Below are 13,854 nucleotides of genomic sequence, written 5' to 3'. Positions count from 1 at the left end.
CAATTATACTCTCTTTCCCCAAAAATGTGTTATTTTGACCAATCAGATCAGCTCTGAAAAATAATCTGATGTGAAAAGATCTGATGTGATTGGTCAAAAGACCAAAATATATATATCAGAATTGGGCTGGCTGTGTAAACTATAGACATTAAAGCCAGTAGATGGTGATAGCGCTGACGTCCTCCACATATTTCTATGGAAAACTCCCAATGGCACATGAAGCCGGAAGTACACACATGACCAAAAGTATGTGGACACCTGCTCATCGAACATCTCATTCCAAAATCATGGGCATTAATATGGAGTTGGTCCCTCCTTTGCTGCTATAACAACCTCCACTCTTCTGGTAAGGCTTTCCACTAGATGTTGGAACATTGCTGCGGGGACTTGCTTCCTGTCAGCCACAAGAGCATTAGTGAGGTTGGCACTGATATTGGGCAATTAGCCATGGCTCGCAGTCAGAGTTCCAATTCATCTCAGTTCATCACTGGGGCCAGTCAATCTCTCTTTTGAGCCTAATTATTTACTGGAAATTGTGCAGTTTATCCTCCCATCACTAGAGTAACTCATCAACACCAAAAATAACATTACAATGTAAACAAGCTCAGGTGTAGGCCTACCTTGGAAGTAAGATTTGTTATCAGATTTATTGAGAAGTGTGTGACTGTGTTAGGCTTTGTGTGTGTGTTGGTGGGGGTGCTGTGTGTATGGGCTGTGTGGTGTGTATGCAGGGGACATGGGCACAGGGTTGGGTGTTTATCTGTCTACTGAAAACATAACTGTGATATATACAGCCAAACTGTTACTAATTGGTAAATAGTAACCCTGCTTTTTGTTCATGAACATGTAATTCTAATTACTCTGTTACCAGAATTTACCACCTCTGGTGTGTGTGTGTGTGTGGACACGCATTGTCGGTACATTACACCTCAGTGTATCATTTTTTTTCACAACAATTAATCTGTCAATAGGTTTTTATTGTACAAAAATAAACTTGATTTGTGTCCAAGGTCCGTGTTATCTTGTGCGATTAGTTTCCCTGCAATGACTAATCCATTTATCTTGATCAACTGATACACCTACGCCAAATTTAGATATTTTGACCGGAGACGTCAATTGCACTCTTCTCCTTCAACACAATATTTGTGAGTATCATTCCTTTATACATTATTTGAAATATTGTTAAACATTTTGTCGCGAGAATTATTTCAATCAGCAAGCTAACGTCATCATGCAGCTAGCTAGCGTTAACCTAGATAGCCAGCTAGCTAGATGGCTAGCCCAAATGTGGTCTACAAAGTGAACAAACTAACGTTAAGTGTCATTGTTATTACTAACTTATACTTGGCCTATTTAATCCATTAATCAAAGAATGCCAACATAGATTTAGCTAGCTAGTAAAGTGTACTTTATAATGCCACTTATCAGTCAACATGATTGTCTGTATTTTAGTGGACCTCAAGGTTACTTATCAAATAGGCAAGCTATCTATGTCAGATTGCATGGCAGTTGAGCGCTGCAAAATTGTCTCGAAAGGGTTTGCATGGGAAGCCACATTTAATAATTTATGTCACTCAATTTGAAATAAGACAAGGAATAAGAAGGTGCAGAATTCAGTTAATATTCAGATCTGTAACTAGCCTACTTTCCATTTAAATTTTGTCACGATAATCGATCCTATGTTCTCATATTTTCGTTGTCAATAATAACAGTCCGTTTCTCAACTCATTGTCACTCTATAAATCAGTATAGCTAAGCTTACAGTTACAATGTAAACATTCCTTTCCACTATCTATCTATATGGAATCCACTCAATCAGTTCATGCGCGGCTGCCAGGTAGTCTATTGGTTGCTGTTCTCATTAGGGTTCAGGCCTTTGTCCTCACTCTGAGAAGGGAAAGTCACACTGCAGTAGTTAGTCAAGACTGTCAAGTCACGGTGAAGTGCAGAACAGAGTAATTGGGATTGAATGAGCTGAACTTGAGGTAAATGAGTGCACACCTTCAGTGGGTGATTGTTTGATAAATGAATCGATGTTTGAAAATGGAATTTTAGTATTTTTAGAATGACCATACGTGTAGGTTTGTGTTGTTTGGTTTCACATATATTGCATGCATGTAGGCCTAAGCATTTGGTGGACCATTCAGACTGTCTTGTTCAGAGAAAATGGAAAATACCTGAATGATCCAGATGTTGAAAAATCCATGTCTAAGCAAGCCCTGACAATACAGTAACAGTATTTTGTTCATATAGACTACTAATAATTATCCTCAGTTGACTATACTGATGATTCACTGTGTACGGTCTAACATTGTATGTTAAGGCCCCTCTTGCTTATACAAGGGGAAGGAGGATTAGCCAAGCTATGGTCTGAGACATTAGGGTGTGTATGTGTGTCACACCCGTAACTTTATAACCACATACTGTGACTAACAGCCCAGTACAGTTTGATGGTCTAAAGATAAGCCACAACAAACGGAGCAGTTCATATGTTTGTAACTTAGTCATGTCCATCAGTTTCCTGAGGAAATGTAATGTAGACCAATAGGTTTGCTGTCATTCATTAAACAATGCCTAAGGTCATTTCCAAAAGGACCCATGAGCACCAACATGTGAAGTTCATAGGAGAATGTCAAATCTGGTGACCAATGAAAGCTAAGAGATTATATTTTTGATAAATAAGATGTTCAACCATTTTCTATCCTAAATATAAGGAATAAGCGGCGGCTTTGATATAAGCGATAGCCAAACAGATAGAAAAGGAGTCTTAGAATACATCTACCAGAAAAAGTCTTCAAATGTATTGGAAATAGACGGGTTGGTTGTTCAGCAACAAAACCCACAAGTGCACAACTATGGGGAAAAACAGACTGGGTTGGTTAGATTGTTTGCAACATGTCAACTATATTCAGTCTCCAATGTTCATTGAAAACAAATACATTTGCACAATGAGCCACTTGTTGTCGCTCAAATACATTGCTAGTTGTTGATTAGCTAGCTATAATTTATTTTTGCCATATTAGCATTGACATGAAATCAGTCAAAACACCTAAAAACAAGACATGGTTTCAAGAACAAGATTTAACAAGCTGAAAGGAGTTACTATTCCCCACATGGCAGTTTCTTGTCATTAGCTAGCTGTCTGACCGTCCAGAAACACAATAACGCAGACTTCTGCCTCATTGAAGCGTGACGTTGTCAGCTTACCCATCTCTGTACATCAACACACAATAATGTTGAAGTAAAGACCCCTGGCAACTAATATCAACACTTATATTTCGTTTGGATAAATTATTTGCCTTGTGTAAGTTTAAGAAACATTGTCCTGTGCCTTGAAATTCCGTTACCAAAAACACACTAATCTTTAAGATATTTTCTAATTTCTCTCCCTCATGAGGGACAATAATGAAAGTTAACAGAAGTAACAAGTAAAGGTAGACCTATCAATTAGTTAGTTTTTTTACTGATATCTATTTGGTTGAACCAAATCATAACAGTTTTTTTTTTTCAATCTTTCTGTCGTCTGGTGGTCAAAGCAAAATTGAAAACAGCCTGGACAACCCATCCCTCTCTCTCTGTCTCTCCGGTTAATGTCACCTCTCTCTCTGTCTCTCCGGTTAATGTCACCTCTCTCTCTGTCTCTCCAGTTAATGTCACCTCTCTCTCTGTCTCTCCGGTTAATGTCACCTCTCTCTCTGTCTCTCCGGTTAATGTCACCTCTCTCTCTGTCTCTCCAGTTAATGTCACCTCTCTCTCTCTCTCTCTCTCTGTCTCTCCAGTTAATGTCACCTCTCTCTCTCTGTCTCTCCGGTTAATGTCACCTCTCTCTCTCTGTCTCTCCGGTTAATGTCACCTCTCTCTGTCTCTCCGGTTAATGTCACCTCTCTCTCTCTCTCCGGTTAATGTCACCTCTCTCTCTGTCTCTCCGGTTAATGTCACCTCTCTCTCTCTGTCTCTCCAGTTAATGTCACCTCTCTCTCTCTGTCTCTCCAGTTAATGTCACCTCTCTCTCTGTCTCTCCGGTTAATGTCACCTCTCTCTCTCTCTCTCTCTCTCTCTCTGTCTCTCCGGTTAATGTCACCTCTCTCTCTCTCTGTCTCTCTGGTTAATGTCACCTCTCTCTCTCTCTGTCTCTCCGGTTAATGTCACCTCTCTCTCTCTCTCTGTCTCTCCGGTTAATGTCACCTCTCTCTCTCTCTCTCTCCGGTTAATGTCACCTCTCTCTCTCTCTCTCTCTCTCTCTCTGGTTAATGTCACCTCTCTCTCTCTCTCTCTCTGTCTCTCTGGTTAATGTCACCTCTCTCTCTCTCTGTCTCTCCGGTTAATGTCACCTCTCTCTCTCTCTCTCCGGTTAATGTCACCTCTCTCTCTCTCTCTCCGGTTAATGTCACCTCTCTCTCTCTGTCTCTCCGGTTAATGTCACCTCTCTCTCTCTCTCTCTGTCTCCGGTTAATGTCACCTCTCTCTCTCTCTCTCTCTCTGTCTCTCCGGTTAATGTCACCTCTCTCTCTCTCTCTCTGTCTCTCCGGTTAATGTCACCTCTCTCTTTCAATTTGCTGTAACCAGCATCCGTACCGACCGACACCGGACATCCATGGACGGTGAAATATGGTCCGTCTGCCCTGGTCTTGATTTCAACGTCCACATAAGTCGTTTTTGAAGCAATCGTAGATGTCTATGTTTCACAAGTGTGGGTGGCACAGTACAGTAAAAAAAAGTTGAGTACAGTCCTGAACTATACAGAAGAATAGAGTTTAGTACAATGCACAGTACAGCACACTAGAGTTGAGTCAAATATAATGTACGGAACTATAATATACTATTACTGTACTGAACTGACCCATCCAGACAATACTGACCAGAGTGAAAGTTTTACACACAGTTAAAGTGTAGTTCTTCCTTTTCTTAGTCAACGGCCCACTGTACCTTAGGACTGTGACAGTCATGGATTTTTGGATGACGGTAAAAAATGAGGTAAAGAGGTTAATGGAACTCGACCAGAACATGGAAATGCGTGTGGGAAAAATCCCGAATCTCCTAATTTAAGCTATTGTTTATGTGTATTTCACACTATGTTTCGGTAAAAATAAGAGTATAATGCTTGTATGGATGTCTACCCCAATATATGTTCATGTCATCGTCACTAATTACCTGCATTACAGCAAAAAAAACGAATATCCACTTTGTTAGATCAGAATTGTTGAATGTGCGCCAATCTAGCGTCCTTCTTCTATCCCCCGAGGTCTGCGGTCCATTGACCTCTTTACAGCATCTATTGGCCAGCCAAATGACCTCAGTCACCGTAATAAACGTTCGATTAGCAAAATAAAAAAGGATGCATGTTTTTCTCCTCTGCTCCTGTCTGCACGTGCAGCCATAGAAATATAATGGGCAACCCCATCCAAGTTGTTGGCCTTGTTGGAGAGGATCAAAATCGAAATGTATCATGGTTAAATTGTGACTGATCTACAAATAATAATGAGTAGTTCATTGTGATGCAAGGTTCTTTGTAGATCCGTAAGGCGGCAGTTATCTGTACCTTCGCCTGCAATGTCGAACAAGCCCAATGATGGCATAATGGATGGACTGGTGGCCATTGCGAGGCGCAAAGCAAGAAGTAGAAGTTGGAATTTGTGCTGTGATTTGTTGATTCAACTCAACTGACATTACCACAAATAAATTCCATTACATGAGCCACATCAGTTAAAGGTGAACTCAGCAATATGATGTAGATCCAGAAAGTAAACAGCATAGTGGGTCAATTTCCGCTACAACTAAGAGGGTTGAAGTGTGAGGCTCAACTTCTCCGCTGTTTTGGTTCCCTGGCTTCCACGCTGTGACAGTGTGAAGGGAACCCGTGCACATGCGCAGATACTGTGTGTGACTGTGTGAGAGCGAAGTCTTGCATCTCGCTCATCTCAATATCGGCAGTGCTGCTCATGGCAATGTCATTTCGCTGAGTCAACCTTTAACATTTTAATTAACATTCTATATTACCATGTCAATTATTGCATCACAATACCACGCAGCCATTGAGTGTACCCATCAGTTTACCATTCAACTTGTCACACTTTTCAGTCAGCTGTTTTGTATTTTTATATCTTTTTTGGGGGGGTTGTGAAGGTTAATTTATTTTCATGATGGTCTTCATCCATAACTCACGGTTATATGGTAATTGTGCCAGCCCTACCTAGGCTGTCTCTGAAAAGATAAACAAAAACATCGTTTTTAGCCTACTGTTTGAACATCGGTCACTACTTCCTAACAGTAGTTGCATGTTCCCATGCCATCTTTCAAACACGAGTGATTTCACGCTCACGATGAAGGCTTCTGTTTTCTTGTTGTCTCTTCAGAGAACATCTGTTTTATAAGAGTCAGAGAAAGTTCTGATAGGTTGTGTTTATACAGTCACCATGGCCCTGGCAGTGGTCCAGGCCCTCTCCAGATGCTCCGCTAAAGCCCTAAGGGCCAGATGGAGGCTATCTCAGACTCTGCACATCTCTTCCCTGCCTCTGGGGGGTGCCATTCACAACAGACAACCCTCTAGCCAGACGAACCCTACAGCCAGACTTCCTTGTCTAAAAGACTTTCACCTCAGCACAGCCTCATCCATCCCTGACCCTAACAAGCCCAAATCAGGCAAGGAGCATTACATTATCTCACTCTAGTGACACATTGCATGGAGTTTGTAATAGGCTAGGTCCCTTTACTTGTCTTATTGCCTATATCAGTGACCCTGACCTTCCTAACCCATGCCTAGGAATGTTGCCTCTCGCTAACAGTAAAGTACCATTATCTAACAGTACCAGAAATCATTAGACATGTACGTGTGGCATGACAGAGTAAGAAGACCGGCCCTCTTCTCTAGGCTCTGGTTCCTCTTAGTTTCTCCTTCCCTAAGAACAATAAATCACTCTGATAATCATGTTTGTTCTTTTTTTTTGGCTGCAGGGTTGTCCTCCGGCCTCGAGGTGGAGCTGTTTGAGATGGGGATGTGGTCTCTGGGTCTGGGGACCTTAGGAGTTGCCATCGTTGGAATCCTTCTGGCCAACACTGACTTGTGTCTGACCAAGGCTGCCCAGGCCTCGCTGGAGTACCTGGAGGACGCAGACCTCCGCTCCACTGGAGACGGTACGAGGGCCCTGGTTCAACTACTTCACCTACTGGGCATGGCTGGAAAGTGCAGAAAACTGTCGATCATATTGGCACCAAACATTCTACAGTATGACAATGACATTCTGTTTTACATTCATACTAGAATGTAGCAAGGTTAGAGCTTTTGGGGCCAACATGGCAGCTGTTAAGATTTGAAATCTCAGAGTTTATAGAACTCTGAATATCTTTTGCATAGCTCTGAGCAAGGCATTTTGTGGTCCATAATATGCTAACGAATATCCGCTCGCTTTTTTCCTGCGACACTCGGAAACAATGGTAGAGCAAAGCCTAATTATTACAATTATTATCTGGGTGGTTAAAAAAAAAATGGTCTAGGCACACTGGTGCTCCAAGAATAGTTTTTATCCAGGTCGCACAGCAAAATATTTAGGCGCATATGCGACCAAAATTGTCACACTGCAGAGCCCAGGTACCAATGCATCACCTGCGTATATGTGTGTGTCCTGCAGATGAGAACACCATAAAGGCCAAAGCTCTGTGGGAGAAGACGGGAGCAGTAGTCATGGCTGTACGACGGCCCGGATGATTTTTGTGCAGAGAGGTGAAGTGATGTCACTGATACTATACAGTATAGTCAGCTTTTTTACTTACAGGGAAAGTTCATCCAAAATGTCAGAAATTGTCTTAAATCAAGTCTATATTCCACTCCATATGTTTTTGTTGTGTAGATTCCGCTGTATGCATCAGGAGAATAAACAAGACCCCATCCTATTAATGAAATTGTACTAATTGTGTGTGTAGGAAGCTTCCAAGCTGTCCTCTCTGAAGACCCAGCTTGAGGATCTCGGGGTCCCTCTAGTTGCCGTGGTGAAGGAGAACATCGGCACGGAGATCCAGGACTTCCGACCGCACTTCGCTGGGGACATCTATGTAGACGAGAAGGTGAGACCCTGGGTGTTTCTCAGTATGCATACTACCGTGCTCCACACTATCATGCTCCAAGTGCATAAAACGATACATTTGAGAAGCACTGGTACACCCCTACTGTATTATCTCACGCTGTATCTCCTCATTCACTGAACCTTCTTCCAGCCAGGACAATAATAGGCAAAACAAGATATACACAAAGAAAATGTTTTACTTCACAACTATCAGCTAGGTATAAGTGAATCTGAATAATCTAGCTATCCAGCTAGTTAAACAGACAAAAATGACCTAAAACTAATGTTATGCAAGTTAGATGTACATTTTTTGTGGGTAGCTACCAATTCTTTGTGGCTAGCTAGCTAGCCCTATTGACTTACTATGGACTTAACTTACCCATTCACTGAACCATCTTCCAGCCAGGACAAGAATGGCAGAAGTGACAAAACAAGATATACACAAAGCAACCGTTTACCTCATAAATATCAGCTATGCGCATCGTAAATATGTAGCTAACCAGATAATGACCTACAACGAATATTATGTCAATTCTTCGTGATTAGCTAGCTAACAATTCTTCGTGGCTATCTGGCTAGCTTGCCAGTTAGCCCTATTGACTTATTATGGGCTTGTGATCTCCGGTACGTAGGCAGGTAAACATGCCGAAATTAACACAGCATGTATTTATTAACGTATTAAGATAAAGTATGTTGCCTGACTACAACACTTTATGAGATGTGAACATGTTGAAGTGTATTTTCTCACGCTTCAGCTCAAATGGCCGCCATTGATTTCAAAACATTTTGCGTAATTTTGTTGTTTCGTCATATTTCTTTGTATACTTTCCGTTGAAGCTTGCATCAATGCATGCTTTAAAATATGTACAGTTGAATTCGGAAGTTGACATACACTTAGGTTGGAGTCATTAACTCGTTTTTCAACCACTCCACAAATTTCTTGTTAACAAACTATAGTTTTGGCAAGTCGGTTAGGATATCTACTTTGTGCATGACAAGTAATTTTTCCAACAATTGTTTACAGACAGATTATTTCACTTATTATTCACTGTATCACAATTCCAGTTGTGCCTTTAAACAGCTTGGGAAATTCCTGATAATGATGTCATGGCTTTAGAAGCTTCTGATAGGCTAATTGACATCATTTGAGTCAATTGGAGGTGTACATGTGGATGTATTTCAAGGCCTACCCTCAAACTCAGTGCCTCTTTGCTTGGCATCATGGGAAAATCAAAAGAAATAGGCAGGACCTCAGAAAAAAAATTGTAGACCTCCAAGACTGGTTCATCCTTGGGAGCCATTTCCAAATGCCTGAAGGTACCACGTTCATCTGTACAAAAAATAGTATGCAAGTATAAACACCATGGGACTAGGCAACCATCACAGCGCTCAGGAAGGAGACGTGTTCTGTCTCCTAGAGATGAACGTACTTTGGTGTGAAAAGTACAAATCAATCCCAGAACAACAGCAAAGGACCCTGTGAAGATGCTGGAGGAAACAGGTACAAAAGTATCTGTATCCACAGTAAAACAAGTCCTATATCGACATAACCTGAAAGGCCGCTCAGCAAGGAAGAAGCCACTAGTCCAAAACCTCCATTAAAAAAGCCAGACTACGATTTGCAACTGCACATGGAGAAATGAAACAAAAATATAACTGTTTGGCCATAATGACCATTGTTATGTTTGGAGGAAAAAGGGGGAGGCTTGCAATCCAAAGAACACCATCCCAACCGTGAAGGACGGGGTGGCAGCATTATGTTGTGGGGGTGCTTTGCTGCACGAGGGACTGGTGCACTTCACAAAATAGATGGCATCATGAGGAAGGGACATTATGTGGATATATTGAAGCAACATCTCAAGATATCAGTCAGGAAGTTAAATCTTGGTCACAAATGGGTCTTCCAAATGGACAATGACCCCAAGCATACTTCCAAGGTTGTGGCAAAATGGCTTAAGGACAACAAAGTCAAGTTATTGGAGTGGCCATCACAAAGCCTTCACCTCAAACCTATTGAAAATTTGTGGGCAGAACTGAAAAAGTGTGTGTGAGCAAGAAGGCCGACAAACCTGACTCAGTTACACCAGCTCTGTCAGGAGGAATGGGCCAAAATTCACCCAACTTATTGTGGGAAGCTTGTGGAAGGCTACCCAAAATATTTGACCCAAGTTAAACAATTTAAAGGCAATGCTACCAATTACTAATTGAGTGTATGTAAACTTCTGACCCACTGGGAATGTGATGGAAGAAATAAAAGCTGAAATAAATCACTCTGTACTATTATTCTGACATTTCATTCTTAAAATAAAGTGGTGATCCTAACTGACCTAAGACAGGGAATCTTTACTCGGATTCAATGTCAGGAATTGTGAAAAACTGAAACTTTAAATGTATTTGGCTAATGTGTATATAAACATCCGACTTCAACTGTACAAACGGAGTACGCATTAGAGAAGTGTCCGCCATGCTCCGTTTCGCATACTTTGATTTTGACTCCGACCCTCCCATGCTCAATATGTGTGCTCGGAGCATGGTAGTATGCATTTTGAGAAACACCCCGACTCTCTATGGGTGCATCTCAATAGTCTATAGAAGGTGAGACTGACTTGACTATGGGTACATCTCAATAGTCTAACAAAGGCTTCCTCTCCTTGTCTCCATTCCTTCATCTGCACTGGCCTTTAATGAACTGTGAACATGTTTGAATAGATTTCTACACAGGCCTGCTATGAAGGAGAGGAGCTGAACCATGTGTAGATATTGTCTGTGCCTGAGTTTTGAGTTTTCTTTTCTCCGTTGATTGATTGGTTTACTTGTGTTCTTTGCAGCACCACTTCTATGGCCCAATACAGAGGAAGATGGGGGGGCTGGGCTTCATCCGTCTGGGGGTGTGGCAGAACTTCATGCGGGCCTGGAAGGCCGGTTACCAGGGCAACATGTTGGGGGAGGGCTTCGTCCTGGGAGGCGTGTTTGTCATCGGAGCGGGGAACCAGGTACCCCACACACGGCTGTGCATCAATGGAGTATGCTCAGCCACAGCTGGGAATTATTAACTGGAGCTGTTAAGGTGTCTGTATTCTTCCCAGCCGAAACAGTAAGAGTTTGTGCATATATGACCACATTTTGTGGCGTTTTTATTCATTTTTGACTTCGGTAAGCGTTTTTTCGGCTGTTCGGGCACAATTTTTTCTTGAGGCAAGCCGAAGTCTACTCCCCTTCGTCTGTGATTGGTCAACAGTAGGGATTCTCCAATAAAGTCTTTGTCATTCAACAAAAGATGACTCGTTTTCATTCAAATTTTACATTTAACTAAGATCTCCTCAGCAAAAAACGTAAAAATGAATGACAGCTTTCTTGAGTTATCTTAGATTAATTCGGACTATTTTGAGGAACTGTAATGTATACTGGCTACAGTGTCTCAAAATGGACAAACAGTACTATTGCTGCTTTTTTTCTCGTTTTTCAAGCAGAGGTCTATTAACTTCTCTGCGCTACGGATCCCTTTAGCGGGATCATTTTCTTAAACAACCGCTGAATTGCAGGGCGCAAAATATTACAAAAAATATTTATGAACATGCAATCACAAGTGAAATATACCAAAACACAGCTTAGCTTGTTGTTAATCCACCTATCGTGTCAGATTTTGGAAATAGGCTTTGCAGCGAAAGCAATCCAAGATTTTGTGCGTGTGTCAATCAATGCTACAACAGCTAGCCCCAAATTAGCATGGTCACGAAAGTCAGAAAAGCAATAATTAATCGCTTACCTTTGATAATCTTCGGATGTTTGCACTCACAAGACTCCCAGTTACACAACAAATGTTCTTTTTGTTCTATAAATATTACTTTTATAACAAAAAAACGCCATTTGGGTTGCGCGTTATGTTCAGAAAACCAAAGCCTCGCTCCGTTCGACGAAAATTCCAAAAAGTATCCGTAATGTTCGTAGAAACATGTCAAATGTTTATAATCAATCCTCAGGTTGTTTTTAACAAACATAATCGATAATGTTTCAACCGGACCGTAACCTATTCAATAAAGAAAATGGAGAGCTACCCCTCTCGCGCGCAGGAACTAATCAGAGGACACCTGACTAGTTTCGAAAGATCTCACTCAGTTTCAGGCTTTTATTTTGAAAAATATGTCTAAAGCCTGGTCACAGCCTGAGGAAGCCATTGGAAAAGGAATCTGGTTGATACCCCTTTAAATGGAAGAAAGACGGGCCAGGAAACACAGATTAAAAAGATAAATAAATCACTTCTGGGTTAGATTTTCTCAGGTTTTCGCCTGCAGAATCAGTTTCGTTATACGCACAGACAATATTTTGGAAATGTTGGAGTGTTTTCTATCCTAATCTGTAAATTATATGCATATTCTATGATCTAGACCTGAGAAATAGTCCGTCTAAAAATCTGACCCCTAGCATCAAGAGGTTTTAAGGGAGAATGCTAGCACTCTACTGGGTGCCAGCCTAACTGAAGCATGCTGACACCTTTAGAGTCCAACTGCCGACACATGTATGAGGGGAGAGACTCAACCATGAAGGATCAAGTGCAGCAGATGAGGCACACAAACACTATCTGTTATCAACTCAGTAATCAGTGGCCATGAGCAGAGACAAGGGAAGGAAGTCCTCCAGGACAATATTGATACAAACACATAAACCAAGAGCAGCAGCATTGTTGTTACATTGTGTTGTGAGCTTGTTTGGTATTATGTAGGTCCCTTTTTTAAAATTGTACTTTTTCCTCAGGGAATTCTTCTGGAGCACAGGGAGGAGGAGTTTGGCAACAAAGTGGAGAATGAAGATGTTTTACAGGCTGTCAAGAGAATTGTTCCAGTGCAATAGATGGTTAGTTTTGTGTTCACAAACTTAGTAGCATTAGATCAACGCTGATAAAAAGGCCTCCGTTTCATTCACAACAGAACTTTATCCCAACATCAAGTGTTTTTGAGTTGTGTATGACATTTAAACTTTTTCATATCTGTACTCCTGCACCAACCTTACATGATTTCTATTATTGCTAGCTCCGCCTATCATAGAACGTGTCTCGTCCTCAATAACAATGTGAATGTTCTAGAATGCTCAGGTGAATGATGAGCTCCACTGCTTATAATATCCTGACCTCTTAACTCCCTGCACTCATAAACCCATTGGAAGATGAGGTGGACCTTATTCCCATCTATTTTCTCTAGATGTGGAAACTCCCAAGTTGTACCAACTAGACAGTGTTCTGTAGGCTTACGGTCTTGGTCAGGTTGTTATTGTAAAAGATGTGTTCTCATGACTTACCTGGTTAAATTAAGTTATTGTCAACCAGGGACCCTACTGCTTCCATTTGAACACTTGTATTGAAGTCACTCAACTTGAGGAATGCATGGTTCTCTGCATCTGGATTTTGTATGTGAAGTCAGTCTTGTAACTTTGCTATGTGTTTCATGTTATACCTGTGAATGAATGTACGTGTGGTCAATGTGTGTTTATTAATGAAGACCTGACTGTAAACTCAGTGACGAGGGGAGCAGGTTTGATATCCAAACACACACTGCCTCAATATACTCACCATGGCTAGGTTGGCGAGAGACGGGGTGCAAATCACAATAAACCCATCACACCATCCTCCTCTCTTTTCTTCTCTGGACTGGCATGACATTCTAGAATACATTCTGAACATTTACATATGTAGATGTATGTTTCCATAACATAGTCACAACTTCAACTTCTCAGCTGTGCACCGTAATCTGCTACTTATTGTATTTTCAAAGGTGGCCTATGAAACAAGTGGAGAGTTTCTCAG

At 41.3% G+C, this 13,854-nt stretch overlaps 1 protein-coding gene across 3 annotated transcripts; it reads left to right on the top strand.

Annotated features, from left to right (window-relative positions):
• The first annotated feature begins 1,008 nt into the window (after positions 1–1,008).
• Positions 1,009–13,676, top strand: LOC129836522 (peroxiredoxin-like 2A). Of its 3 annotated transcripts, XM_055902818.1 has the most exons (7): positions 1,009–1,145; positions 6,409–6,639; positions 6,952–7,131; positions 7,626–7,717; positions 7,918–8,058; positions 10,886–11,050; positions 12,810–13,676. In XM_055902818.1, the coding sequence occupies exons 2-7, from the start codon at positions 6,414–6,416 to the stop codon at positions 12,903–12,905; spliced, it is 900 nt and encodes a 299-aa protein (XP_055758793.1). In that variant the 5' UTR covers positions 1,009–1,145; positions 6,409–6,413; the 3' UTR covers positions 12,906–13,676. The 3 variants fall into 3 exon arrangements, with proteins under 3 accessions (XP_055758793.1, XP_055758795.1, XP_055758794.1); XM_055902820.1 differs by lacking the exon at positions 6,409–6,639 and having other exon boundaries at positions 1,025–1,145; XM_055902819.1 differs by lacking the exon at positions 1,009–1,145 and having other exon boundaries at positions 6,393–6,639.
• The last annotated feature ends 178 nt before the right edge of the window (positions 13,677–13,854 follow it).

The sequence above is a fragment of the Salvelinus fontinalis genome, chromosome 37, assembly GCF_029448725.1.
Source record: "Salvelinus fontinalis isolate EN_2023a chromosome 37, ASM2944872v1, whole genome shotgun sequence".
NCBI lineage: Eukaryota > Metazoa > Chordata > Actinopteri > Salmoniformes > Salmonidae > Salvelinus > Salvelinus fontinalis.
The sequence above is the reverse complement of the archived record's forward strand: the minus strand, read 5'-3'. Positions and strand labels throughout refer to the sequence as shown.